The sequence below is a fragment of the Pristis pectinata genome, chromosome 3 (assembly GCF_009764475.1).
Source record: "Pristis pectinata isolate sPriPec2 chromosome 3, sPriPec2.1.pri, whole genome shotgun sequence".
NCBI lineage: Eukaryota > Metazoa > Chordata > Chondrichthyes > Rhinopristiformes > Pristidae > Pristis > Pristis pectinata.
The window spans coordinates 95,258,841-95,286,195 of record NC_067407.1 but is presented as its reverse complement, the minus strand read 5'-3'; the positions used below and the strand labels follow the sequence as shown (position 1 = coordinate 95,286,195).

General features: G+C 41.2%; 1 protein-coding gene across 1 annotated transcript in view; it reads right to left on the bottom strand.

Annotated features, from left to right (window-relative positions):
- fndc1 (fibronectin type III domain containing 1) overlaps positions 1 to 27,355 on the bottom strand; it is a 151,637-nt gene that overhangs the window by 10,049 nt on the left and 114,233 nt on the right. Inside the window, exons 19-21 of the mRNA XM_052011235.1 lie at positions 18,469 to 18,580; positions 12,185 to 12,264; positions 10,689 to 10,718 (exon numbers count right to left, since the gene is read on the bottom strand). Of these exons, the coding sequence (XP_051867195.1) occupies positions 10,689 to 10,718; positions 12,185 to 12,264; positions 18,469 to 18,580 (222 nt within the window). The remainder of the gene's footprint in view (positions 1 to 10,688; positions 10,719 to 12,184; positions 12,265 to 18,468; positions 18,581 to 27,355) is intronic.

The window sequence follows — 27,355 nt, the reverse complement described above, 5'->3', positions numbered from 1 at the left end:
CCTACTACTGATGTCAGGCTCACTGGCCTGTAATTACCTGGTTTACTTTTAGAGCCTTTTTTAAACAATGGAAAAACATGAGCTACCCTCCAGTCGTCCGGCACAGCACCTGTGGCTAAGGACATTTTAAATATATCTGCCAGGGCCCCTGCAATTTCTACACCAGTCTCTCTCAAGGTCCGAGGAACTATCTTGTCAGGCCCGGGGGATTAATCTACCTTTATTCGCGGTAAAGCAGCAAGCACCTCCTCCTCTTTAATCTCTATATGTTCCATGACCCTACTGCTTGTTTCCCTTCCTACCATATCCTCTATGCCCGTTTCCTGAGTAATACTCGCAGCCCAGAGAAAGGACTTCCTTTGACTGGTGCTTGGAGGCCCAGAGCAGAATATCCTAATGCACAGGCAACTGAGAAAAAATAAACACCGTGGGACAGTGGCCTCTCCAGTCAGAGAATGTGGAGCATTTCTGTGCAGCTCAAAGAAAAAAGCACCTCAAGGGTGTGTTTGAAGATCAGAAGGGCCCTGGCAATGCATTTGGAGGGATTCTATTGGACCGTTACCAACTTCCAGCAGGGCGAATAAATACTGCCTGGTTTTGGTGGTTAATTTCACAAAATGAGTCAAGGCTTTTCCATGCTAAGCAGTTCCTGCACTAAATATTGCTAAGATCTTGGTCATGGAGGTATTCTGTAGTTGACTCTGATGAGGGAAGTCACTTTACTGGACAGATAATGCAAGTGACGTTGAAACCATTGGGTATTGAAGGGAAATAACATTTATAACACAATACAGTATCTTCAGAAATTGTCGAGCATATGAATGGAGCAATAAGAGACTTAGAAAGGGACTGGATGAACAGAAGGAAAAATAAGATCACATATTACTCTTGGCGTTAATGAATATCAGGGGAATCACCTCATGTCCAATGGGGTACTTACTTCATGAGGTAATGACAGGAAGCCCTATGAGAACAACAGCCCCTCTTCTGAATTAAAGGCAGGAGGAGACGGCTGCTTGGAACAGATTTGTAAGGTCACTGAAAGGACAAGTGGAAGAACTCTGTCGACAAACTGCAGGGAACATTGGCAGAAAACATCAACCCAATAAAACAAATTTAGAGACACATAAATCTCAAGAATGGGACATATGGGACCGAGTGATGGTGAGATATTATTCAAGGTGGGAGCATCTGTACCACTGTATGAAGAATCATGTAATATTGTGGATAGAGCTGCATAATTTTTAATGCTCTACAAGTACCCATAAGTTCTAAGAGTGTTTATTCTGGGACAGGTATCTGTACGGAAATATGGTAAGATTTAGCATTAAATATTCTGAATTTTGGCTAATTTTGAGCACTTTTTGTGAACTTAAAAGTAGAAACCCAAGTGAAACTTGCCAACATGCCAAAAATGAAAAGTGAATGATCTCTCTTGGCTTCCTCCCAAGGTCCTCACCAAAGTAATCAACCTTTAACTTATCCAATTCCCTCCACTCAATAATAACAAAAAGTGGTTCAGTGAACTGGATGTAGCAAGAACTACATACTTTCAGAAATCCCTGGCTGCAGTGTAAAAAAACTCGTCCTCAGAACCAGCCACGTGTCTAACGACATTGTGATAATATTACCTTCCAATACAGAATGCGGATATCACAGAATTCAGAATGATCCATGACCACGACCTCATCATTTTTTGCACTATTTATTTATTTTTGTTATTTATAGATTTTTATGTCTTTGCACTATACTGCTGCCGCAAAACAACAAATTTCACGTCAAATGTCAGTGATAATAAATCTGATTCTGATAAGATATAAAAGCTATTTGCTCATCAAGCTTATACAAGCTCTACGTAAGAGCATTTCTGCAAGATCTACTCCCCACCTTCTCCTCATGGCCTGGAGTATTGTATGGAATTCTAGTTGCCTCATGACAGAAAGGATGTGGAGGCTTTGAAAAGGTACAAAAGAGGTTTACTCAGATGCTGCCTGGATTAGGGGGTATAAGGAGAGGTTGGACAAATTTCTTTTTCTCTGGAACATCAAAGGCTGAGGGGAGAACTAATAGAAGTTTATAATATTATGAAAAGCATAGATAGTGCAGACAGTCAGAATCTTTTTCCCAGGGTAGAAATGGCAAATAGAGGACATGGATTTAAAGGTGACGGGGGGAAAGTTTAAAGGAGGTGTGTGGGGAAAGTTTTTTTTTAAAAAGAAAGTGGAACAGGCTGCCAGGGGTAGTGGTGGAAGCAGATATAATAGTGGTGTTCAAGAGGGTTTCAGATTGGCACATGAATATGCAGGGAATGGAGGGATATGGATCATAAGACAAAGGAGCAGAATTAGGCCATTCATCCCATCGAGTCTGCTCCTCCATTCGATCATGGCTGATTTATTATTCCCTCTCAACACCATTCTCCTGCCTTCTCCCCATAACCTTTGACACCTTACAAATTGAGAACCTATCAACCTCCACTTTAAATATACCCAATGACTTGGCCTCCACAGCCATCTGTGGCAATGAATTCCACAGATTCACCACCTTCTAGCAAAAGAAATTCCTCCTCATCTCTGTTCTAAAGGGACATCCTTCTATTCTGAGGCTGTACCCTGTGGTCCTAGATTCTCCCACTACTGAAAACATCTTCTCCACGTCCACTCTATCCAGGCCTTTCAATATTCAGTAGGTTTCAATGAGATCCCCCTTGTCCTTCTAAACTCCAGCGATTACAGGCCCAGAGCCATGAAACACGCCTCGCATGTTAACCCTTTCATCCCTGGGATCATTCTCGCAAACCTCCTCTGACCCTCTCCAGTGCCAGCACATCCTTCATTTGATATGGGGCCCAAAACTGCTCACAGTGCTCAAAATGTGGTCTGACCAACACGATTCTAGTCCTCTCGAAATGAATGCTAACATTGCATTTGCCTTCCTTACTACTGATTCAACCTGCAAGTTAATCTTTAGGGAATCCTGCACTTGGACTCTCAAGTCCCTTTGCACCTCAGATTTCTGAATTTGCTCCCCATTTAGAAAATAGTCTACGCCTTTATTCCTTCTACCAAAGTGCATGACCATACACTTCCCTACGCTGTATTCCATCTGCCACTTCTTTGCCCATTCTCCCAACCTATCCAGGTCCTTCTGCAGACTCCCTGCTTTCTCAATGCTACCTGCCCCTCCACCTATCTCTGTATCATCTGCAAACTTGGCCACAAAGCCATCAATTTCATCATCCAGATCATTAACATATAACGTGAAAAGTAGCGGACCCAACACTGACCCCTGCTGAACACCACTAGTCACCGGCAGCCAACCAGAAAAGGCCCCCTTTATTCCCACTCTTGGCCCTCTGCCAGTCAGCCAATCTTGTCTCCATCTGAGTACCTTTCCTGTAATACCATGGGCTCCTATCTTGTTTAACAGCCTCATGTGCGGCACCTTGTCAAAGGCCTTCTGAAAATCCAAGTAAACAATATCCACTGACTCTCCTTTGTCTATCCTGCCAGTTACTTCCTCAAAGAATTCCAACAAATTTGTCAAACAAGATCTCCCCTTAAGGAAAGCATACTGACTTTGGCCTATTTGATCATGTGCTTCCAAGTACCCTGAAACCTCATCCTTAACAATGGACTCTAACATCTTACAAACCACTGAGGTCAGGTGAACCAGCCTATAATTTCCTGTCTTTTGCCTCCCTCCCTTCTTAAAGGGTGGAGTGGTATTAGCGATTTTCCAGTCCTCTGAGACCATTCCTACTCCAGTGATTCTTGAAAGATCACTACTACTACCTTACAGTCTGTTCAGCTACCTCTTTCAGAGCCCTGGGGTGGATTCCATCCAGTCCAGCTGACTTACCTACCTCCAGACCTGTCAGCTTCCCAACCACCTTCTCCTCAGTAATGGTGAGTACACTCACTTCTGCACCCCTCCCCCCCCCCCCCCCCCCCCCCCCCGATTCTCTCAAATCTCTGGCATGCTGCTGGTGTCTTCCGCTGTGAAGACTGGTGCAAAATATTTATTTAGTTCATCCGCCATTTCTTTGTTCTCCATTACTACTTCTCCAGCGTCATTTTCCAGCGGTCCGATGTCCACGCCTTCCTCTCTTTTACTCTTTATATATCTGAAAAAACTTCTGGTATCCTCTTTTATATTATTGGCTAGCTTACCTTCCTATTTCATCTTTTCTCTCCTTATTGCTTCTTTAGTTGCCTTCTGTTGGTTTTTAAAATCTTCCCAATCCTCTAGCTTCCCACGAATTAATGCAATATTTTATGCCCTCTCTTTTGCTTATATGCTGTCTTTGACTTCCCTTGTCAGCCAGAGTTGCCTCATCCTCCCATTAGAATGCTGCTGCTTCTTTGGGGTGAACTGATCCTGCGTCTTCCGAATTACTCCCAGAAATTCCTGCCATTGCTGCTGTACCATCATCCCTGCCAGGGTCACCTTCTGGGCATCTTTGGCCAGCATGTCCCTCATGCCTCTGTGGTTACATTTACTCAACTGTAATACCAATACATCTGATTTTAGCTTCTCCCTCTCAAACTGCAAGGTGAATTCTATCATATTATGATGACTGCCTCCTAAGGATTCCTTTACCTTAAGCTCCCTCATCAAATCTGGTTCATTGCACAACACATGTACAGGCAGAAGACATTTAGTTTAATTTGGCATTGCATTTGGTGCAGACATTGCATTCTTGTCCCGTACTGTTCTATGTTCTATGGCTTAGCAAATTGTTTTCTGTCAGAAGTCTATTTGCTTTCTTTTTGAATGCTGTATTTGAATCCATTTCCATAACTATCCTCAGTAGTGTATTCCTAACCTCTTGCCAATCATTCTGTGTTCCCTAGTTCACGACCCTCGCCAATGGAAACAGCTTCCCTCTATCTACACCCCTCACAACCTCCTTTGTTCCAAAGAGACCAACACCAGCTTCACTAGTCTACATACATAGCTTGTCCTTCACCACTGGTATCACTTGGGTAAATCCCTGCTGCACTCTCTCAAAAGCATTCACATCTTCCCTAAAATGTAACACCCAGAAATGGACACAATACTCCTGTTGTGGCCAAACATGTTTGGTTATGAAAAGACAACCCCAAGCCAGCTTATTAATACTCTTTCATGCTGCTTTCAATCACGCACAAAGGAACTTGCTCCATTTACGTTCCACCAAGACTACTTAATTCCAGCCCTTATGAAAACCTTGGTCCAATCATGAACAAATGTGTTAAATTCCTGACATGTGGCAGTAGTAATTGCCCACATCATCAGGACATCACTCAGTCAAATGGGACATCAAGTAGTCTTGGTAAAGTAAATGTTAATGGGAATGAGGACATTGATTTTGGGGATGGGGAGGGGGGAAAAGGGAAGAGAGGTAAAACTCTCCTCTGGCAGGAGTCACATCAAGCTCAGAGGATGGTGATTCTGGATGTTGTTGGTTATTCATTCAGCATCATGTCTTCACTGGAGGAGATCCCCAAAGCAATGCTGAAGGCCCAATCATCTTCAGCTGTTTCATCAATGGCAATCCCTTCATCTTAAAGTCAGATGTGAAATGTCTGCCAATAGTTATTGTACTCAGTTCAATTCATAACTCCCCAGTTAGTGAAGCAGTCACTGGCAGTATGCAAATATAGGTTGTAGGGGATTGCTCTGAGCTCATTTATGTTGAGAGAAATCAATGTTACAACACAGATAGATAGAGTGGTGAAGAAGGCGTATGGTGTGCTTGCCTTCATTAGCCAAGGCATTGAGTACAAGAGTGGGGATGTCATGCTGCAGTTGTACAAAACATTGGTTAGGCTGCACCGGGAGCATTGAGCCGTTCTGGTTGCCACACTGCAGAAAAGATGTAATTAAGATTTAACAAGGATGTTGCCTGAATTTGAGGGTTCAAATTATCAGTAGGGATTGAATAGGCTGAATGTGTTTTTCCTGGAGCAAAGGAGGCCAAGGGGTGGCATGATGGAGGTATACAAGATTATGAGAGGCAAAGATAGGGTAGATAGCCAGCGTCTGATTTCCATTATAGGGGTGTATAAAACTAGAGAGCATTGGTTTAAGGAGGAGGTTTAAAGGGGATCTGAGGGGTAAATTTTCACAAAAAAAGTAATTTGTTTCTGGAATGTGTTGCCAGAGGAGGTGGTGGAAGCATGAACAGTAACAGCATTTAAGAGGCATCTGGACAAGTACTTGAATGTACATGGCTTAGAGGTTTATGGATTTTATGCAGTTATATGGGATTAGTATAGATAGGCATGATGGTTAGCATTGATATGGTGGATGAAGGGCCTGTTTCTATGCTATTCAACTCTCTGACTCTTAAAATGACCCAAGTACCTGTGGCTTTCCAATACTTTTAGGAAATGGACCTCCTCCTCAGCCTTATAATGCATTTGTAAGCCAAAAACCAGCAAGATAACCTTCATGCTTTTTTTACTTATGGTCTTTGCTTTTTGAACATACTTTGATATTTATTCAAATATATAATTTGGTTATGCATTTACCAGTTTAAAGTTTCATTACCTAATTTTAATTGCTGCATTTCACAATATACGAACAAAAATCACTCATTTCCCCCTGAACATCACACAGACCAAACCTGTAATATTAGATTCAATGTTATCTGCAAATTCAAACCAAAGCAATTCAATATTAGCTGTCTTTTAGGGCATGCTGAATGTAATCACTGAAATCAAGACTCAAAGACAAAGACATATTAAGACAGTATAGAATTAACATGCAGATATTAAATGATGCTCTTTGCACCGCTAAATGGAATTCTGAATTTCAAAATGTTAAAATCAAGTTGTTACATGTGCTAATTTGTAATTTTTTTTTAGCAACAATAAAAGAGTCTGGTGAGAAATTTTCCTGAAATCAAAATGCAATGTGTATTGCATAATTTACTGTACAATATATTCACTGCTTGAAACTCCGAGATATAAAATAGAAATAAAAACAGTGAAGAAATAAAAACAGAAAATGTTGGAAATACTCAAGATGCCAGGCTTTTTCTGTGGAAAGAGAAACAAAGCTGGCGTTTCAAAAAGATTAAAGGTCAATGACCTTAAATATTCACTGGTTTTTCTCTCCATAGATTCCATCTGAGCTGTGAACTATTTCCAGCATATTCTCTTTTATTTCAGATTTCCAGTATCTGCAGTATGTTGCTCTTGGCTCCTGATTAAGGTCAAGATAACTTTGCAAAGTGTTGCTAACAGTCTGATTGCAAGAGACATCACCTACTTGCATTAGCACATTACCACACCATTAAATGATGAATACAGGTACATCCAAGGGATCCAAAGGGTATTGTGCAGCCTCCTCTGCATTTGTGGCAAACGGTTTAACACAAGATGGGTAGAACACACTGGCATGCTGAGTGTGTTCATACTTTTCTGGAAATCTGCTGTTGTCAGCAGGTTGGCTGTTTTGACACTGACTGATCTGGATATTTCCTGAAGCTGACACATCCCCACTCTTTAAGAGTAGGGATCTCTTTGTTTAGCTTTATCCAGATGCCCTGGTCCAACCACATAGATGCTAATAGCCAAGAAACCACACCAGCCCCTCAATTTCCTCAGAAGGCTAAGGAAATTCAGCATGTCCCTGATGACCCTTACCAATTTTTATAGATGCACCATGGAAAGCATTCTGTCCGGATACATCACAGCTTGGTATGGCAACTGCTCTGCCCAAGACCACGAGAAATTGCGAACATAGACTGTTGTGAACACAAAAACCAGCCTTTCCTCCATTGACTCCATCTACACTTCCCGCTGCCTCGGGAAAGCAGCCAACATAATTGAAGACTCCTCCCACTCCAGTCATTTTTGTATCAAAAGATACAAAAAGCTTGAAAACACGCACCACCAGTCTTCTATTAAGCTCAGCTTCTATCCTGCTGTTATAAGACTCTTCAACGGACCTCTTGTACAATAAAGATGAACTCTTAATCTCTCAATCACCTCGTCACGGCACTTGCACCGCATTTGTCGATCTGCACTGCACTTCCTCTGTAACAGTAACACTATATTCTGCAATCTGTTATTGTTTTTCCCTTTGTATTACCTTGATGTGTTTGAAATGATCTGTCTGGATGGCATGCAAAACAAAGTTTTTCACTGTACCTCGGTACATGTGACAATAATAGGGTAGGCACGGTAGTGTAGCGGTTAGCGTAACGCTATTACGGCACCAGAGACCCGGGTTCAATTCCAGCCACTGTCTGTAGGGAGTTTGTACATTCTTCCCGTATCTGGGTGGGTTTCCTCCGGGTGCTCCGGTTTCCTCCCACATTCCAAAGACGTACGGGTTAGGAAGTTGTGGGCATGCTATGTTGGCGCCGGAAGTGTGGCGACACTTGTGGGCTGCCCCCAGAACACACTACGTAAAAGATACATTTCACTGTGTGTTTCAATGTACATGTGACTAATAAAGATATCTTATTTTATCTTATCTAATAAACCAATTACTATTATAGCTACATTAGTGAATCCTGAGGATCTCTGACCTCTCAGATATTTTTTTTTGAGGAAGACTTTTAACATACTGTAGGTAAATCAGTATTTTGGGACCAGAAAATGAGTGTGTCAAATATAATAAAATGATCTAACATCTCATTTAAAGTTATTGAAGGAAATTTTTGATTACAGGATGATTTCTCATTTAGGCAGAGGCTCTGCATTCTTTGCCCATGTACCTGTAATTCCTTTAGACTGTGCGTGCTGTTTTTATGATTTTAATTTGGAGTAGAGTTTCCTCCAATCTGTTTTAAATGGTTCCACTTCAGATCCAAAATCAGATTCCAGTTGTAATTTAACAAGCTGGCACTGACAAAGGCAGTTATCCTAGAAGCTAAATTTAAGAGAAGAGGGATATGCAGAATGGGTTTATACAGAGGTCAGCACATCACACTTGATGTTAAAATCAATGGACAGAAAATTGCAGGGAACACAAACCACTTACACAAATTGTGCATTGTGATGACGGAGCTCAGCATGTGAGTGCAAAAGACTAAGCTGGAATATTTGGAAACATCTTCTGCCTGAAGTGCTAAAATGATCCATTTTGGCTTCCTCTTGAGGGGCCCAGCATGACAGAGACAGTCTTTGGCCAAGTAAATTCACTTCATGCATTATCAAGAAACAGCTGAATACACAGGATACAGACAAGGCTAGGGGCCACAATAATCTCCAGGCCACAGCATTAAAAGTTTGTGCTCCAGAACTAGCTGAGTTCCCAGTCAAGCTGCTTCAGATAAACAATGACAGCCACCTGGCAACATGAAACATTGCCTGGGCACATCCACTTCACTAAAAATGACAAATTCAATGCACCAATTAATGTCAATCGTTGGCAGAGTGATTGGCTTCATCGGGAGTAACATACAGTAATTTCCTTCAAATCAATATACAGCCCTTAAATGGATAAAAGAGCTATATGCCAGAGATGGGAGAGAGCATATCTGCCCTCAATATCAAGATCACATTGAACATGTGACATCACACACTCTGGTAAAATTGAAAACAATGGAAATCAGCAGTTAAAACTCTGCCCCGGTCGAAGCCATACCTTGCTGGCTGACATTTCTGGTAGCTATTAATTTCAGCAACAGGCATTGCTGGAGAAGCCCCTCAGGGCATTGTCCTACACTTAACCATCTCCACCTGCTCTAATGTCCCTCCTTCCACCATTATGGTCAGAAAATCAATGATTAATGATTGTTGCAGGGTGTTCCGTTCTCTAGGGAACTTCCATTTGGGATGAAGCAGAAGCAATACCTGGAAACATTCATGTTGAAACTAACAAGTGGTAACTAACATCCACACCTGTGAATGCTGGAAAATGACCATCTCCTCCAACATAACCTAATCACCTCTCCTTGAGAACCAAAGGCAGCACCATCACCGTTAATATCCTTGATTACTGCTGACTGGACATTTAAGATCAAACACATAAACACAATGGGTACATCTGGCTATTCTGCAGTCAGACCTCAGCGTCAAGGCCTTTTCATCACCTTAAAAACACAATTGAGCAATATGATGGAAATTCTCCATTTGTCTGGATAAGTGCAACTACAACAATATTCAACAAGCTCAACCCAAAGCAGACTGTTTTATAAGCATCCATCCACATTCCCTCCCACACCACCAGGCACATTAAACATCTGCTCCCTCATGACCGGGGAATGTGGCTCTTGTGTACAGAATCTACATGGTCCAGTGCACCAAACTGTCAAGGTTTTACGTCAGTGTTTCTGAGCCTTTGAATTCTACTACCTGGAAGGACAAGTACAAAAAGTATATTGGCGCACTGCCAAGTACTTGTGCACACACCCTGATGACTTAGAAATATATTGCAGTTCCTTCATAATCACTGATCAAATTCCTTGAACTCCCTGCCCTAAAGCAAATACAAGGGCTGAAGTGGTTCAGGGTGACTCAACATCCACTTTTAAAGGCAATTAGGGATGGGCAGTAAATGCTGGCCGAAGCAGTGATGCTCATTTACTCCACTGCTGCCACAAAACAACAAATTTCACGACATATGTCAGTGATAATAAACTTGATTCTGATTACTGTGAATAATTAAAATAGAAACTGCCGTGACACAGATGCACAAAACAACTAATTGAAAGGTTTGGGATTTCCATGTTTGGGGATACTTACCAGGTGGTCTGACAATAATCAGTGGGTCATCTGTTGAAATAGAAAAATACATTTGGTCAAAAACAAGTAGCAATTTGGCTTCATTAGTGAAATAACTGTAAAGCATTAACAAGCAACTACTGCATGAAAATGTGGGAGTTTATAAAATAACACCTTAAAATTTACATTAGTTAATTTCTTGTCATGTCCCCATTACCCTTCATTCCCTAAATCCAGAGGAATATCTTGCTCTCAGTCTTCCACATCAGTTGAGTTCCATTATACTGGAGAGGTACACACATTCACAGCTCACAGAGTGAAATAAAAATCTTATTTTCACCTTAAATGGTTCACTCCTTATCCTGAAACAACAACATTCACTTCTTGACTCTCCAGCATCTCAACATCCACTGTGTCCAACTCTCCACAAATACACATTTCAATGAGATTATCCCCTGCTTTCATCTCAGGACATAATCTGGTGAACCTATGCTCTACCCGTTCAAAGATGAAGGAAGCTGCCCAGACATCAAATTTTGTGATCAGTGCTTTCAGAGCCCAAGCTTCGCAGCAGGTGCATGCATTTAGCAAAGTCCAAAGATGGCATGATAAGCTGTAGAATTTTAAGAATATGACAGGGTGATTTCAGCAATCCTGCCAATGCAGCGAGGAGACAACAAGCAGGGTGCATGAAGTAAAACACTGTGCAGTGATCTTGGAATTGCTTCATTTTTCGAAATGTTAAAATAACTTGAACGGCTAATTCTAAACATCAAAATTCAGAGCGTCAGGATTGTTTTTCCTGGGTGGTAATCAATTACATAAAACAGAGCAGGGTGGTGAGACACTTTGCAGAGGAGAATCTGCTCTGCAGAGTAAGCCCATTGTGGCCAATTTGATGCTGCTGCAGTGCATTCAAGATCCACCAAATTTCAGTGGGGGATGTGGCTGAATCAGAACTTCCTGTACCCAGTCAGTGGTTGCAGGGAATAAAAAGAGAGATGGCTAAATTAAAGTTTCTTTTTCTGAGTCAGTAATAGAAAGGGAGTTTATCTTAAATCATGTACTATGCCCAACTACTTTTACACATGGACAGAATGGGCAGATGGTAAATTCTACAATAAAATGCAGAGGGTTAGGGGGTAGCAGGGAGAAGCAACGTATAGAACCCAGTTTTAGTTTCACTGGGCTAAGTGTTCAGTTGCAGACATCACCATCCCCTTTTCCTTAATGACTAGCTCCAGGAAGAAAATTCAGGCCAAGAGTCAGCCTCATAATCTGGAGCTGGATTTTGCAAAGGACAAAATGGAAAGGATAGCAGGATCACTTCCTTGTACCACACAAATTAATCAGTAGGTTCTTGCTATAATCAGCAGTTTTCATGGCTTGCTTCATTGATGTCAATCAATAAATTCAAGGCATTAAACTTGATTTCACAACTTGCCCAATTTGATTTAAACTCAATTTCTGGCTCATGGATCTATTACAATAATCAAATAGTAAATGTCATATATTACCTGATTCTGTAATGAAAGACAAGGCTTCACTAATGGGACCATAACCATATGGATTTTTTGCTTGAATTTTAAAATAATATCTGAAAAATAACAAATATCAGCAATTATTTTGCTTACAAAGCTGGGCTACGTTCTAAATCAGTTCCAGATCAACCTGATAGCACATGGTACACAACATCAGTCCAAACTCTTATTTTAATTTGGCAGAAAAGATCGAAGTTAAAATTTTCACCAGAAGCACACGATGCCCTTCATTTCCCAGACTGTGTCAGCAGCAAGCAAAGCTCTTTGACATCAGTAAACATTCAGAAAATGTGGGTATTTAACAAAAGCACAAAATTCTCCAAGTACAAAACTCATAACATTTCCTCCTTCCCTCACCTCCAACATAACGTTGCTCTATGATGGTTCTGACTGAAAGGTCTCAGCCTCTTCAAATCGCTCACTCCATTATTCCCTTTCTTAACAATCTCCTTCAACCACAACCCTACCTCCTAACTCAAGTATTTGCTTCATACCACCACAGTCAAAGATGCTTTCAACTGATCAGCCCTACACTTTGCAGGTCCCTCCCTAAACAATTTGTTATTCATTTGCATTAAGATCATACTGAGAGCTTGCCTCTCTGTAGGTTCAGTTACTCTTCAGAAACATATTTCATTGCATCTCTGAGACATCCATGTTGAACACAAGACATGGTGAGATGGGGAGATTTAACAGGAATCTGAGGAGCAACTTTTTCACCCAGAGGATGGTCCATATATGGAATGAGCTGCCAGAGAAAATGGTTGAGGCAGGTATTAACAACATTTAAAAGGACTTGGACAGGTACATGGCTAGGAAACATTTAGAAGGACATGGGCCAGATGCTGGCAAATGGGAACAGCTAAGATGGCAGCTTGGTCGGCATGGACCAGTTGAGTCCATGCAGTTCTGCATGCCTTCTTAGGTTGGGACACAGAATATAAAAGTTGGGACGTTTAGTTGCATTTTTACAAAACACTGGTTAGATCACACTTGGAGCATTGTGTGCAGTTCTGGCCATCACACCATAGGAAGGATGAGATTACAATGCAAAGGGTTTAGAGCAGATGCACCAGGATGCTGACTGGACTGGAGGACTTTGGTTATGGGGACAGATTGGAGAGGGTGGACTTATTCTCCCTGGAGCTTAGGATGCTGAGGGGTGACTTGACAAAAAGTATATAAAGATGAGGCATAGAGAGGGTAGATAGTCAAAATCTTTTTACCATAGTAAGGGTATCAAAAACAAGAAGCCATTGGTTTAAAGTGAGAGAAAGAAGTTTAAAGTGGATTTGAGAGGACTTTTTTGTTTTGCACAAATAGTGATTATGATATTTGAACTCACTGCCAGAGGTGGCGGTGGAATCAGATATAATCATTATATTTAATAGACATTTAGAAAAGCACTTAAAGAGGACTGTCTAAATTTCTCTTAAACTTAGTGAAGTATACGGACCTAATGCAGACAAGTGGGATGAACGTAGATAGGTGAGAAGGTTGCATGGACATGGTGGGCCGAAGGGCCTGCTTCTGTGCTGTCCACCTCCATGACTCTAAAGTAGACCATGGCGAGATGATGTGTCCACTCACTCTGCACACAACTTTGCAAACCCAGACTTGTTGTACATCCGACTCCCCACACCTCACACAACAAACTGTGTGTCTGACTTCCTTGACAATGATGTGCCCTCCCTGATCAAAAACATGTGTATCAGGATTCTGGTTCCACCAGTAGGATGACAGAGAATACCAAAGCATTCTAATACATGCATCAAGATCAACAGGATAACTAGGGAGAGGGTAGGACCGCACAAGGATGAAGGGGGGAACATGTGCTTGGAGGTAGAGGATGTGGACAAGGTTATAAACAAGAACTTTGTGTCAGCATTTGTCAAGGAGAAGGACATGGAGGATAGTGAGATCAGTGTGGAGCACGCTAATATGCCAGGGCATTTTGAGGTAAAGAAGAAAGTAGTATTAGGTTTCTTGAAGAACATTAAGGTTGGTAAGTTCCCAGGGCCTGATGGGATATACCCAAGGTTATTGAGAGAGGCAAGAGATGAGACTGCTGGGGCCTTGACCAAGATCTTCATGTCCTCTCTAGCCACAGGTGAGGTTCTAGAGGACTGGCAAGTAGCTAATGTTGTTCAGTTGTTCAAGAAGGGAAATAGGGATAATCCTGGAATCTACAGACCAGTGAGTCTCATGTTGGTGGTAGGGAAGCTATTGGAGAGGATTCTTAAGGATTGGATTCATGAGCATTTGGAAAACCATGGCTTATTTAGGGACAGTCAGCATGGCTTTGTGCAGGGCGAGTGATACAGCATGGAAACAGGCCCTTCAGACTAACTGGTCCATGCCAACCAAGATTCCCATCTAAGCTAATTCTATTTGCCCGTGTTTGGCCCATATGTCTCAGTCACGTCTTACTAACTTGATTAAGTTTTTCCAAGGAGGTGATTCAAGAGAGCAGAGCTGTGGATGTTGTCTACATGGATTTTAATGAGGTGTTTGACAAGGTCCCACATGGTAGGCTGATCCAGAAGATTAAGATACATGGGGTCCATGGTGACCTGGTAGTTTGGATTCAAAATTGATTTGCCCATAGAAGACAGAGGGTAGTGGGTGATGAGACTTATTCTGGCCCAGGGTCTGTGACTAGCAGTGTTCCTCAGGGATCTGTACTGGGACCTCTGCTGTTTATGATGTGTAAAAATAACCTGGATGAAAATGTACATGGGTGGGTTAGCATGTTTGCAGATGATACGAAGATTAGTGGTATGGTGGATAGCACAGAAGACTGGCAAAGGATACAATGGTATATAGATCAGATGCAGATATGGGCAGAGAAATGGCAGATGGAGGTCAACCCAACCAAATGTGAAGTTTTGCACCTTGGGAGATCAAATGTAAAGGGACAGTACACTGTTAATGGCAGGACCCTTTGTTGATATACTGAGAGATCATGGGGTCCAAGTCCATAGCTCCTTAAAAGTGGCTGCTCAAATTGATAGCATGGTAAAGAAGGTGTATGGTATCCTTGCCTTTATTAGTCAAAGCACTGAGTTCAAGAGTCAAGAAATTATGTTGCAGCCTGATAAAACTCTGGTTAGGCCGCATCTGGAGTACTGCATTCAATTCTGGTCACCACATACAGGAAGGATGTGGAGGCTTTGGAGAGGGTACAGAAGAGGTTTACCACGATGCTACCTGGATTATAGGGCATGTGCAAAGAGGAGAGTTTAGACAAACTTGGGTTGTTTTCTCTGGAGTGGCAGAGGCTGTGGGGAGACCTGATAGAAGTTTATAAGGTTATGAGAGGCACTGATAGAGTGGACAGCCGGTATCTTTCTCCTCAGGGTTGAAATGTCTAATACTACAGGGCATGCATTTAAGGTGAGAGGGAATAAGTTTAAAGGAGATGTAAGGGGAAAGTTTTTTTACACAGAGAGTGGTGGATGGCTGGAATGCGCTGCCGGGGATGGTAGTGGAGGCAAATACAATACAGGTATTTAGGAGGCTCTTAGATAGGTGCATGAATATGCCGAGAATGGAGGGGTATGGACTTTGTGTAGGCAGAAGGGGCTAGTCTAGTTAGGCATTCAAATACCAGTTTAATTAGTTCGGCACAACATCGTGGACCAAAGGGCCTGTTCCTGTACTGTACTGTTCTATGTAAGTTGTAAGGGGGGCCTGGATAATGTGATACCATTCATTGATATAAGGGGCCTACTGGGTAGTTCCAACTGTTAACTCTAGCAGTACCTGCTACACTGCCTTGATCTCCATGTTCTATAGTGATTGACTATTCCTGAGGTGAAATCTCTGGAGCACAGGACATATTTTCCAAAGGTGACCAACCAATATGAAAAGTCATTTCACTGCAGGTAAAGCACAATAATTTCAGTCAACAAGATATGATGAGATTTCAAACGTCAAATCGGTTTTAAAGAATCAAGTTACTTCATTCATCTGTTGCAGAAGTTATATGGGAAAAGTCATAGGTTGAATAAGACCATGGCTCTACTATTCACATCTTAGATTCTTTAAAGAATTGATATAGTTTAGGCAGAAGTGGCTAACAACTAAATAGCTTCTTTGCATTAAAACAGGAAGAAAAAGTGTGTTTATAGTTCCACCAAAATTGTTGAGATTGTGAATTAGACTTCCAAAATGTACAACCAGAAGTCGTATCATCCATAACACACATTTAGAGGTCATGGGACCTATAATATGCGTGCCAGCGATAAAGAGCTGTTAAGATTTTCTGGATCTTAACCTGTCACATCATAAACTTTATGATGTCAAGCAGTTACCCAAGTTATTTTTAAATGCAAAGAGAGTGCCTACTTTAACCAACCTCTCAGGCAGTGAGATTCACAACTCATCATTCCTTGAGCAAACAAAAAAATCACTCAAATTCCCCTCCAATCCCGAGTACATATTATTTTTAGATGGTCTACTGAAGCTGAAAGGAAATTTAGTATATTTAAATCTGGGCTACTTGAGAAGATTTTGCTGCTGGTGAAAAAATATGGAAAATGTTTATCTGCACTGTACTTCCGTCTGAAAGCTTGGATTTAGAAACTTTTCCCTCAAAAACAAGACCTTGCAGCTGAGACACATATTCTCTCTCCACCTGTTTCATTGATCTTGAAATCCTTCCATGATTAATGAAATACCCATATTGAGCTCAAGGTTGAGTAAATTCTGCAATGAATCAATTGTAAAATATATACAATTACATAGCACCATATTAAACAAACGTATTTAAAATCTGGGTTTCACTGCCATGATCTTTGTGGACCAAGATATACAAGAACTTTTATGATAAGGATCATGGTAAATCAAGTCAGCATGTACACTGTGGATGATAAACAAAAAAAGGTTTGCCAACACTGCCACATTCCAAGAATAAAATATTTTTAAAAATCCCTAGTTTTTCATGCATTTTACTCCAAGAGCAAAAGGCCAAAGGCCTTAGATAACGCTCCACATGGTAGGCTGCTATGGAAAGCTAGATTGCAATGGGATCGAGGGAGAGCTAGCTAATTGGCTTGATGGTAGGAAGCAGAGGGTGATGGTGGATGATTGTTGTTTTCATACTGGAGGCTCATGACTTGTGGTTTTCCTCAGGGGCTGGTGCTAGCCCCTTTGTTATTTGTCATTTATATCAATGATTTGGATGAGAATGTGCAAGGCATGGTCAGTAAATTTGCAGACAACACTAAAATAGGTGGGACTGCAGACAGTAAAGATGGTTATCAGGATTTACAGAGGGATCTCGATCAGCTAGGTAAGTGGGCCGAGGAATGGCAAATGGAGTTTAAATCGGATAACTGCAAGGTGTTGCATTTTGGGAAGCTAAATGAGGATAGGACTTCCACAGTGAATGTTAAGGCCCTGGGGAGTGTTGTAGAACAGAGGGACCTTGGAGTACAAGTACATGGTTCCCTGAAAGTAGCGTCACAAGTAGACAGGGTGCTGAAGAAGGCTTTTAGCACGCTGGTCTTCATCAGTCAGGGCATTCAGTATTGAAGTTGGGATGTTATGTTACAGTTGTACAAGATGCTGATGAGGCCACATTTGGAATATTGTATTCAGTTTTGGTCATCCTGCTATAGGAAAGATGCCATTAAGCTGGAAAGAGTGCAGAGGAGATTTGCAAGGACGTTGCTGGGATTCAAGGGCCTGAGTTATGGAGGGAGATTGAACAGGTTGGGATTTTACTAATTGCAGCATAGGAAAATGAGGGGTTATCTTAGAGAGGTGTAGAAAAACATGAGGAACATAGATACGGTGAATGTGCACAGTCTTTTTCCCAGGGCTGGGGAATCTGGAACAAGAGGAAACAGGTTTAGGGTGAGAGAAGAGAAAGTTAATAGAAACCTGAGGGCCAACCTTTTCACCCAGAGAGTGGTCAGTATATGGAATGAGCTGCCAGAGGAAGTGGTTGAGGCAGGTACATTAACAACATTTAAAAGACACTTGGACAGGTAAATGGATAGGAACACGAGCAAATAGGACTAGTTTAGACAGGAATCTTGGTCAGCAAGGACCAGTTGGGCCATAGGGCCTGTTTCTGTGTGAGTTTAACTGGGGTGGGAGGAGGCTCATGTGGTGCAAGAGCAGTTGAGCCAAATGGTCTGCAAAATGACGTGCATGACAAATATTCAAAAGGGTTCAAATAACTAAGGAAAATGATCAAAATTATAAGGTAGTATGCTTTCCTACTGACCACATGCTTCCTTCAACCATACCTTGTGTTTGGCTTCAGATTTTCAATAGCTAAATGTGTGCTGCCTACTGTAGGCTTTGTCGACCATTTGTCCTGCAAGATGTCATCATAAGAGGCACTGTAAACAAGGTAACCTGCAATTGAAATCATAGGCAGAAGTAAATGCAACAGAATTTTCTTACTTGCAGCCAAACCCTTACATTCAATTCAAGATATTTTCCAGATACCTCTGAACTCAAGGTCCAAATTAACATTTTCTGGATTAGATTAGTAATAACTTTGTGAATTGTTGCTATTTTAGAATATTCTGCAAACTAAAACACATACTAAGATATCATGATTAATTCTGTCTATTATAACTAAGTGTAAAGTATTTATTATGTTGTTAATAAAGCAGCAACTGCTCTAGACATCTAAAAGTAACACAAGTTGAATGAATCCATGTAGTACATTTTATTTTTAAATTCTGAGCCCAATTCACATGAGGTTCTAATGTGTTCATGGTGGATTCAATCCAATGTATTTTCTTTCGTGAAAGCAGAGGAAATCTTTATCTGTCAATGTGATGAACTAAAATGATAATCTTGGAACGGAAATGCCAATCTGATTTGTACAATTTTCGTTCCATTCGGAGAAATCAACAGGAGTTTTAATTACTTTTATTTTATTGAGACTTGTAATCTTGTTTGTGCTCTTCTCTGGTAGTTATCATGGAAATGACCGATTTTGACAAATTTACTTTCTTAAGAGGCTTTGCATGCAGTTCTTATTGTCTAATCAGGTCAAATACAGTTAGAAATTGCCTTGTAAAACAAAATTCTTTAAATTTGCATTCCAACCAGCCAAGTATTTTGAAGGAAACAATGCTAGCTCTGAAAATGGATGGCAGGCCAACAAAGGCAACATGACCAACGAACAAGTGGAAAGTAAAGAGTAAAAAAAAATCTGAGACACAAGAAATTCTACAGATGCTGGAATCTGGAGCAATACACAAAAAGTGCTGGAGGAACTCAGCAGGTCAGGCAGCATCTATGGAAGGAAATAAACAGTCGACATTTCAGGCTGAGATCCTTCGTCAGGACTGGAAAGGAAAAGGGCAGAAGCCAGAGTAAGGAGGTGGGGGGAGGGGGAGGAGCACACACAGGCAGGTGATAGGCAAGTCCAGGTGAGGGGGGGGATGGTAGGTGTGGGGGGTGGGGGGGAGATGTAATAAGCTGTGAGAGGTAGAAGACGCAAAGGGTTGGAGGAGGAGAAATCCAGTAGGAGAGGGCAGTGGACCATGGTATAAAGATGGGGGAGGGGAGGAGAGGAGAGGAGATGGGCAGGTCATCAAGGCGGGGTAAGGGAGCCACAGAAATAAGGGAAGACAAAGGAGTGGGGGGGGGGGGGGGAAGAAGAAGTAAGGGTGGGTTTACCGGAAGTTAGAGAAATCGATGTTGAGGCCATCAGGTTGGAAACTCCCAAGGCAGAATATGAGGTGTTGTTCCTCCAACCTGCGTCTGGCCTCAATGTGGCAGTCGGGGAGGCCATGGATAGACATGTCAGTATGGGAATGGGATGTGGAATTGAAGTGGGTGGCCACCGGGAGGTCCTGGCTGTTGCGGTGGATGGAGCAAAGGCGCTGGATGGAGCAAAGGCGCTGGACGAAGCGGTCGCACAATCTCTGTCGGGTCTCACCGACGTAGAGGAGGCTGCACTAAGAGCACTGGATGCAATAAATGACACCCTCGGACTCACAGGTGAAGCACTGCCTCACCTGGAAGGATTGTCTGGGACCCTGAATGGTGGTGAGGGAGGAGGTGTAGGGACAGGTGTAGCGCTTGGTGAGGTTGCAGGCATAAGTGCCGGGGTGTTATCAGTGGGGAGGGATGAGTGGACAAGGGAGACGCGGAGAGAGCGGTCCCTGCTGAAAGTGGAGAGAGAGGGTGAGGGGAAGATGTGCCTCGTGGTAGGATCCCGTTGGAGGTGGCGGAAGTTGCAGAGAATATGTCGGATGCGGAGGCTTGTGGGGTGGTAGGTGATGACAAGAGGAACCCTGTCCCTTTTAAGTTGGGGTGGGGGGGTGGGGGGGGGATGGGGTGAGGGCAGATGTGCAGAAAGTGGAGGAGATATGGGAAATCTGTTTTTATCATATTCTCAAAACATTTCTGACCACAGAGTGGTGAATGAATTTATTTTGAAATGTAGTCACTTATTAATTCAAACATAAGAATGAATTTCATCTAATAATTCCCAGTAACTCCAGTTTTAGTAAATCTGATTATCACTACACTCGTATCAAATACCACCTGAAAGGCATTCTTGCCTCACTTTTGGAGTCTTTTATCCACGTCTGTAATGCCTGAAGCTGTGGTATTGGCAAGCCCACAATGAGTAACACTGAGCAGATTACTGGTGAATAAGAGCTTCCATCTGTTTGCTGATGATTGGGATACGTTGACAGAATATTAACTGCAAGGACTGGATTTCCCTGCCTTCTGTGGATAGGACATACCCAAGCAATGTCAGGGGTGAGTATGGTCAGAGTTGAGACTCTAACATAGGACTAAAGTTAAGGCACATTCTTCCATTGCAAATCTTAATTTGAGGATACAAACCTTGCAAAATTTGCACAATAACATGTGCTAGCTTTTAAATTTGAATATGAAAGAAATTTAAGTTAGGCAACGTTTCAAAAACAACTTCAGAGCACATCGTAATTGTATTTCAGGTTGATTTATCAATTCTTGGGAGTAAACAACTAACTTCAGTCAGCCTTGGTGAAATTAGGAATCACAAACAGAACACTCAAAATTTCCAAATATGTTGTGATGCCAGAGGAAATAATACCACACCCCACATCCACCTGTTACATTAAGGAATCAAAGGTATTAATACAAGAACATAAAAAGCTGGAGGAGGTCACACGCACAAGCCTCATAGCCCAATCTGAAACTATTTGATTTAAAATTTTCAATTATTGCTTTTGAAGTACATCATATTGTAATAGAGGGCAGACATCAGTACTGGGCAAAGGTGAAGCTGGTTCCATTTCCCTTCCAGTTAGTTAAAAGATGAAATTAAGGGGCAAAGGCTCAAGCAACTTGCACATTTAGTACCTATTTCCCTGCATCCAGATCTTTTCATTGCTTTTCCTAAGCAATGTTCTGACTTGGGACCACAGAACCAGAAAATTTACTGGTAAGTCAATACTCCATTCACTTAACAATTTACAGCGCTAACTAAAACTGGTCACTTATTTTCATTCTGAGCTAATGCTCCAATTTGTTGGCACCAGATCACTCCCACTGAGGAACATTCTGACATTCACTTTCTTCCTTTTGCCTCTGCCTGAAAAGCTAAATGCAAAATCAATGTACAGCACTATTAAGGGATTTCCTTCATCTGAATCCAACCTGTGACAAACATACCTGGAACTTTCCCTTATGCTTGGCATTAATTCAAAACTTGCAAATTAAAAACAAAATTACTCAGTGTGTAACAGAATTTGTCAATAAAACACTTTAGAAGTTTTCAAAAACAAAATGTACTGTAGAAAAGAATTTGTCACATGACTGATTCCAGTTTAAAAATTGCAATGCTTCATATAAAACTTTTTATGGGGATAAACAGTTTCACTAGGGACACAGTAAAAGACAAACAATTAACCTCAATGGGCAGCAGGGATTCTGGAATTGGCTTAATTCCCCATTGCAACATTTTTGTTTTATTCATTTTTGTGGATCTGAGCATCGATGGCAAGGGCAGCATTTATGGTGCATCTCTAAATCCTCTTCAGAAGGTTGTGCCGAGCCACCTTCTTGACCTGTTGCAGTCCTTTGCAAGGGTGAGAAAGTAAAGTTCATAATTATTATTGAGTGACAAGTACTTGTGGCTCTTAACAAAGGTCAGATTTGGCACCATTGTGATGTATGCTGTCGCCAAAAGAATGCTGATATTAACTGTTGAAGCACTCAGTAAATAACGTGCACCTAGTTGATCGACTGAGACTTGAGTGGAGATAAGGAATTCCATATGAAACTTAATTGATCTTATTTCAACTGATTTTTACCAAGGGGGTCCAAATTTCTATTATTGAAATGTCACAATTTCAGTAAACAAGTAAATAATGGCATTTAAAATAAGTTGAAGTTCTCTGAAGTGCCTTGGCATACTTTTTCTAGTTTGAAGGCCAAGATATTTCTCTTTCAGTACAAAGTAATTTAATTTGAACTGTCTGACCAGAGAAAACATTTATAGTGTTCCAAAGAGTTCCAAGGTGATTGGTAACAGAAGTAAAAACAGAATAGAGTACTGAAATTGAAAACAAAAGGCTGCAACATCCAAGCAGAAGGAGACACATTATAAAAATCTGAATTGAAGTAAAAAAAAAGAAATAAAAGGACAGAAAGGTAAATGAACTATATCTGGGGATACTGCACAGAATTTTTTAGTGAAAAACTTATTCATATGGTGCCTATTTAAATCCAATTAAATACCGAATGGCCTTAAGTGAGGAATGGACAGGAGATCTGAGTGGCAAGTTTTTCCACACAAAGGGCAATGGTTACATGGAATGATCTGCTAGAGGAAGATGCAGGTACAATTACAATGTTTAAAAGGCATTTGGACAACCTGACAGAATGAACAACGAATTCTCCAATTTCAGGTAAACTGTTCCCCCTCTGTCCCTATCCTCTCTCCTCCTGATCTACCCAGTTCTTCCTGCACTCACCCCAGCCCCCATCATCCTTTCTTTCCTCTCCTCTACCCACTCCATCTGCCTGTCACCTACACACTCCTCCCATTGGTTCCCCTGCCCGTTTCCCAACTGCCCTCCCCACCTTCCTTACTTGATTCCATGCTCCACCTTCCTCTTTTGTCAGATTCCATCATTTTCAGCCCATTGTGGCTTCCTCCTATCACCTCCCAGCTTTAGTCACTATTTCTGCTCTCCCCATCTCCATCCATCACCCCCTTCAACTGGATCTGCCTGTTGCTTGCTAGTTCTTGCTTCACCCCTTCCCCTCACCTCTTTATCCTGTCCATCTCCCCTCTTTCAGTCCAAATGAAGCGTTTCAGCCCAAAACGTCGACTGTCCATTCCCCCCGCCCCCCACAGATTGAGTTGAACCAATGAGTTCCTCCAGCAGTTTGTTTTTTGCTCCAGATTCCAGCATCTGCGGTCTCGTGTCTTAATCTTTTCTTCAGCCCATTCAATCGGATCCCATTCCTAAATTTGCAGGTTGCGGTTAGCATAACACTATTACAGCGCCGGCAACCCAGGTTCAATTCTGGCCACTGTCAGTCAAGAGTTTGTACGTTCTCCCCGTGTCTGCGTGGGTTTTCTCTGGGTGCTCCGGTTTCCTCCCACATTCCAAAGATGTACTGGTTAGGAAGTTGCGGGCATGTTATGTTGGCGCCAGGAGCGTGGCGACTCTTGCGGGCTGCCCCCAGAACTCTACTCAAAAGATGCATTTCACTGTATGTTTCGATGTACATGTGACTAATAAAGATCTTATCTTATTTGGAATACTGGGAAGTGGGGATGCTTAATACTGAAAGACACCAAAAAATTACCAGAGGGAGTAAATAAACCTTGCAGAATAGCCAAGTGATTGGCGAACCAAGTTCAAAATTAATGCAAGATGGTGTATTTTGGTAGTTAAAAAAAGCCACTTCAACTTTCACTCATTATTTGAAAGGTGCAAGTCCTTGTTGGGTAGAGGAACAAAACATCTCAGAGTACAAATACACCAGTCATTTAAAGTCACACCACACATTAGCAAGATCATTAAAAAAAAGGGGGATAGAGAAGTTATGCCCTATATTCTATGTGATCTTGGTGGATTGCAGAGGATATAGTTCTAATCACTATATTATAGAAAGAACATGGAGGGAACTGTGATGTTCAGAGAAGGTTGACAAGGATGAAACCAGAAATGCGACGTTTTACAAATCAGGGAAGAATAAACAGACTGAATCCCTTTTCTTTTGAGAAATGTGGCTGACAGACAACAATGAATGTTTTTCAAATCATGCAATGTTTTTAATAGAAAGGATAGATACAAAGAAAATATCACTACTTCAGAAGAATTGCAAGTCTTCCCCAGGTTATGAAGGCCCAACTTATGACAGCTCGTACTAATGAACAAGTAATGTGGGAGACTGGGGGAATGGATTCACTGGCTTCTGTGGAACTGCAGTTATCCTCTGCTGGGTGGGAATAGGACATTCCTGTGTGCCTTATCTCCCCAATCCCACCTCCCCACCCTGCACCCCCACCACCCCCATCCCCAAGCCATAACAACCAAGCTGAGCAGAGTTGGGAATGCTGACCAAACTCACTCACTCACCAAGTTAGTGAGGCAGACTGGCAGCTGCTCTTCCCATCACAGCTGTTTCTGTGACCTTCTCCCACACACTGTTTTTGTTCATTTACGACTACAAAATGTTTGGGTTATGAACAATTCTCAGGAACGGAAACCTGTTGTAACCTGGGGAGGACCTATACATTCCATCAACAGAAGCTAGTCGCCGACATACATTTATAGGGAGACTGGTGCAAGGGTATGAGTATGAAAGGAATAGAGGGTAACTCTGATAAATTTAGATGGGGAAAAATGGGAAGAGACTTCAATAAAGCAAAAACAACTGCATGAACTGGTTGGGTTGATATTAGACATCTATGCATTAAAGCTGCTCAGTAGATTCACCTTTGTAATTGTTATCATATTCTGGTTATAATAATATTATTGATTATAGGCAACATACATGCAATGAGCTTTAGTATATCCACACTGATTTTTTTTTAATTTTTAAAGGCACTGCAGGTTTCTAATTCACATGAAAATACCCATTACTCTGCACTTTTGAAGCTGAGTATATATGGACACTTTTTTCCGATAAAATATTATCAAATATTAATGCAAGGGTCTCACTTGAAGATGAATAAAACAAATAATAGACCAAAGCTGTCAATCATTTTAAATGGCTGGAAACATTGTGGGGGACTATTATTTGTCTGCAATAATCCTTGCTTTGTTTTCATCAGTGCACCAAGTCCTATCAGAAAAAAATCCTGACATAGCCATGTGCTGGGAGCAGCCAGCCTGTTTTCAATCACTGATGTGGATCTCCCATTGATGCATCTTTCTCATATTAAGTTCTGCTGCAAAAGGAAGCATGGTTTTGTTTATTGAAGGTTCAATTCTATTTTTCAACCTACGATGTGAACTTTGTACACTATTTTGAAACGTAAAGATCTCTAACAGATGTATTTTTTGTAGTTTGGGATGAGCAACATGATTCAGTGCAGAACAGCAAGTTAACTGAAGAAAAGTAAGGGCAACATTAGGTGATACCTTCTAACATTAAATGGAAGTATTACTTATTACTACGTCAAGTCAATTTAATGTAAGCTTCATGCTTGCTGAATCCCTTCCCTTTTTATTGAGAGGCAAGAAGGTGTTGAATTCATGAATAGTCCCTGGTTCATGGTAGTTTGAGGAGGGAAAAGGATGACAAAGTAAGGACTTACACTGAGAACCAAGTAATTCAGAAGACAAAATTTTTGCCAGCTTTAACAAGTTCCCCTATTATCAAGTCCAAAAGTGAATGATTACTGAAGCTGTAATGATATAGGAAATATTAGCCATCTGGAAAAACTTGAAAGATTTAACCAAATCTGTTCTGGAAAACCTTAAAGAAAATTAATGGAGTTCTTATTAACTTCAAAGCATAAATATTTTGCATAAATTTGTGAACTTTTTCAACTTGCCAAGATCAACAGACTTCTTAGGGTTGTTGGCTGAACTTTTGGGCACCTCTGAACAGCAATATCCATTACTGACAGCCCTCTGATCTGACTTTATGATTTAGCTTTGTTTATATTTCCCTTTCTCCAATGGGTCTCATTTCCTTATGGGGTCTCCATTTTATATAGAAACACGTAGCTATGTTTCCATGGACTTCAAAAAAACTAGGAAATTACCATTGCTGGAAATAGAAACAGAAAAAGAAAATTCTGGAGCTACTCAGCAGGATCTGTGGAGGGAGAAACAGAGTCACTGTTTCAAGTCAATGACTCCTGATCAGAACTGGAAAAGTGAGAAAACAAATGCACTTTAATTTTCAGAGACAGGAAGGGTTGAGGGAATAACAGGCATGTCTGTGATTGGTTGAAGACCAAGGTTTGAGGCCATTTTCAAAGTTGTTCATGGGATCCATGTGAGAACAAAACACTCTTCTCATCCATGTACAAGTTTTGAGCTTGGTTTCATTGCTCGTAACCTGCCAATTTCTGGAGCTCTTCTTAAAGTGAACATAACTTTATTTTTTCTCAGAAGTTCCTTAAAGATTTTAGATGCTTAGTCAATAAAATGAACGTTGCATCCTGGACATCCCATAACATTCTCTAGTTTGAGGAATAATGGTGGCATGTGCTAAGGTTTGCCACTGTACCCCACAGATGACAACATTCTGGGAAGTTTGTATTTGCATGTTCTCAAGTAGTGATGAGCAGAAGCACCCACTGAAGTGGAGAAAGGAATGCGCCGAATAATTTAAAGACAGATATTTGGGGCAGATTTGCTGTAAACTAATAACTCAATGTAAATTGATCTGCAAAATAGACCCTATGCTGTGTTAAGTTTCATGTTTTTGATCTAACTGCAGCATTTTACTGTTTCACAAAAATTCCCAATGACTTTCACACTGATTGCCCATTACACTCACAACAGATGGTTAAGTACGGCAATTATCACGTTAAGAACCATTTTAATGTGATAATTGTGAATGATTACCAACCAACTACTTTTGGCACAGCAATCAAATAAATCAGTGGAGTCTTATTTCTTCAGATTGTGAACTATTGGGCATTTTAAAAAAACATGAAATTTTACATGTTATCTATTACCTTACCTATCCTTT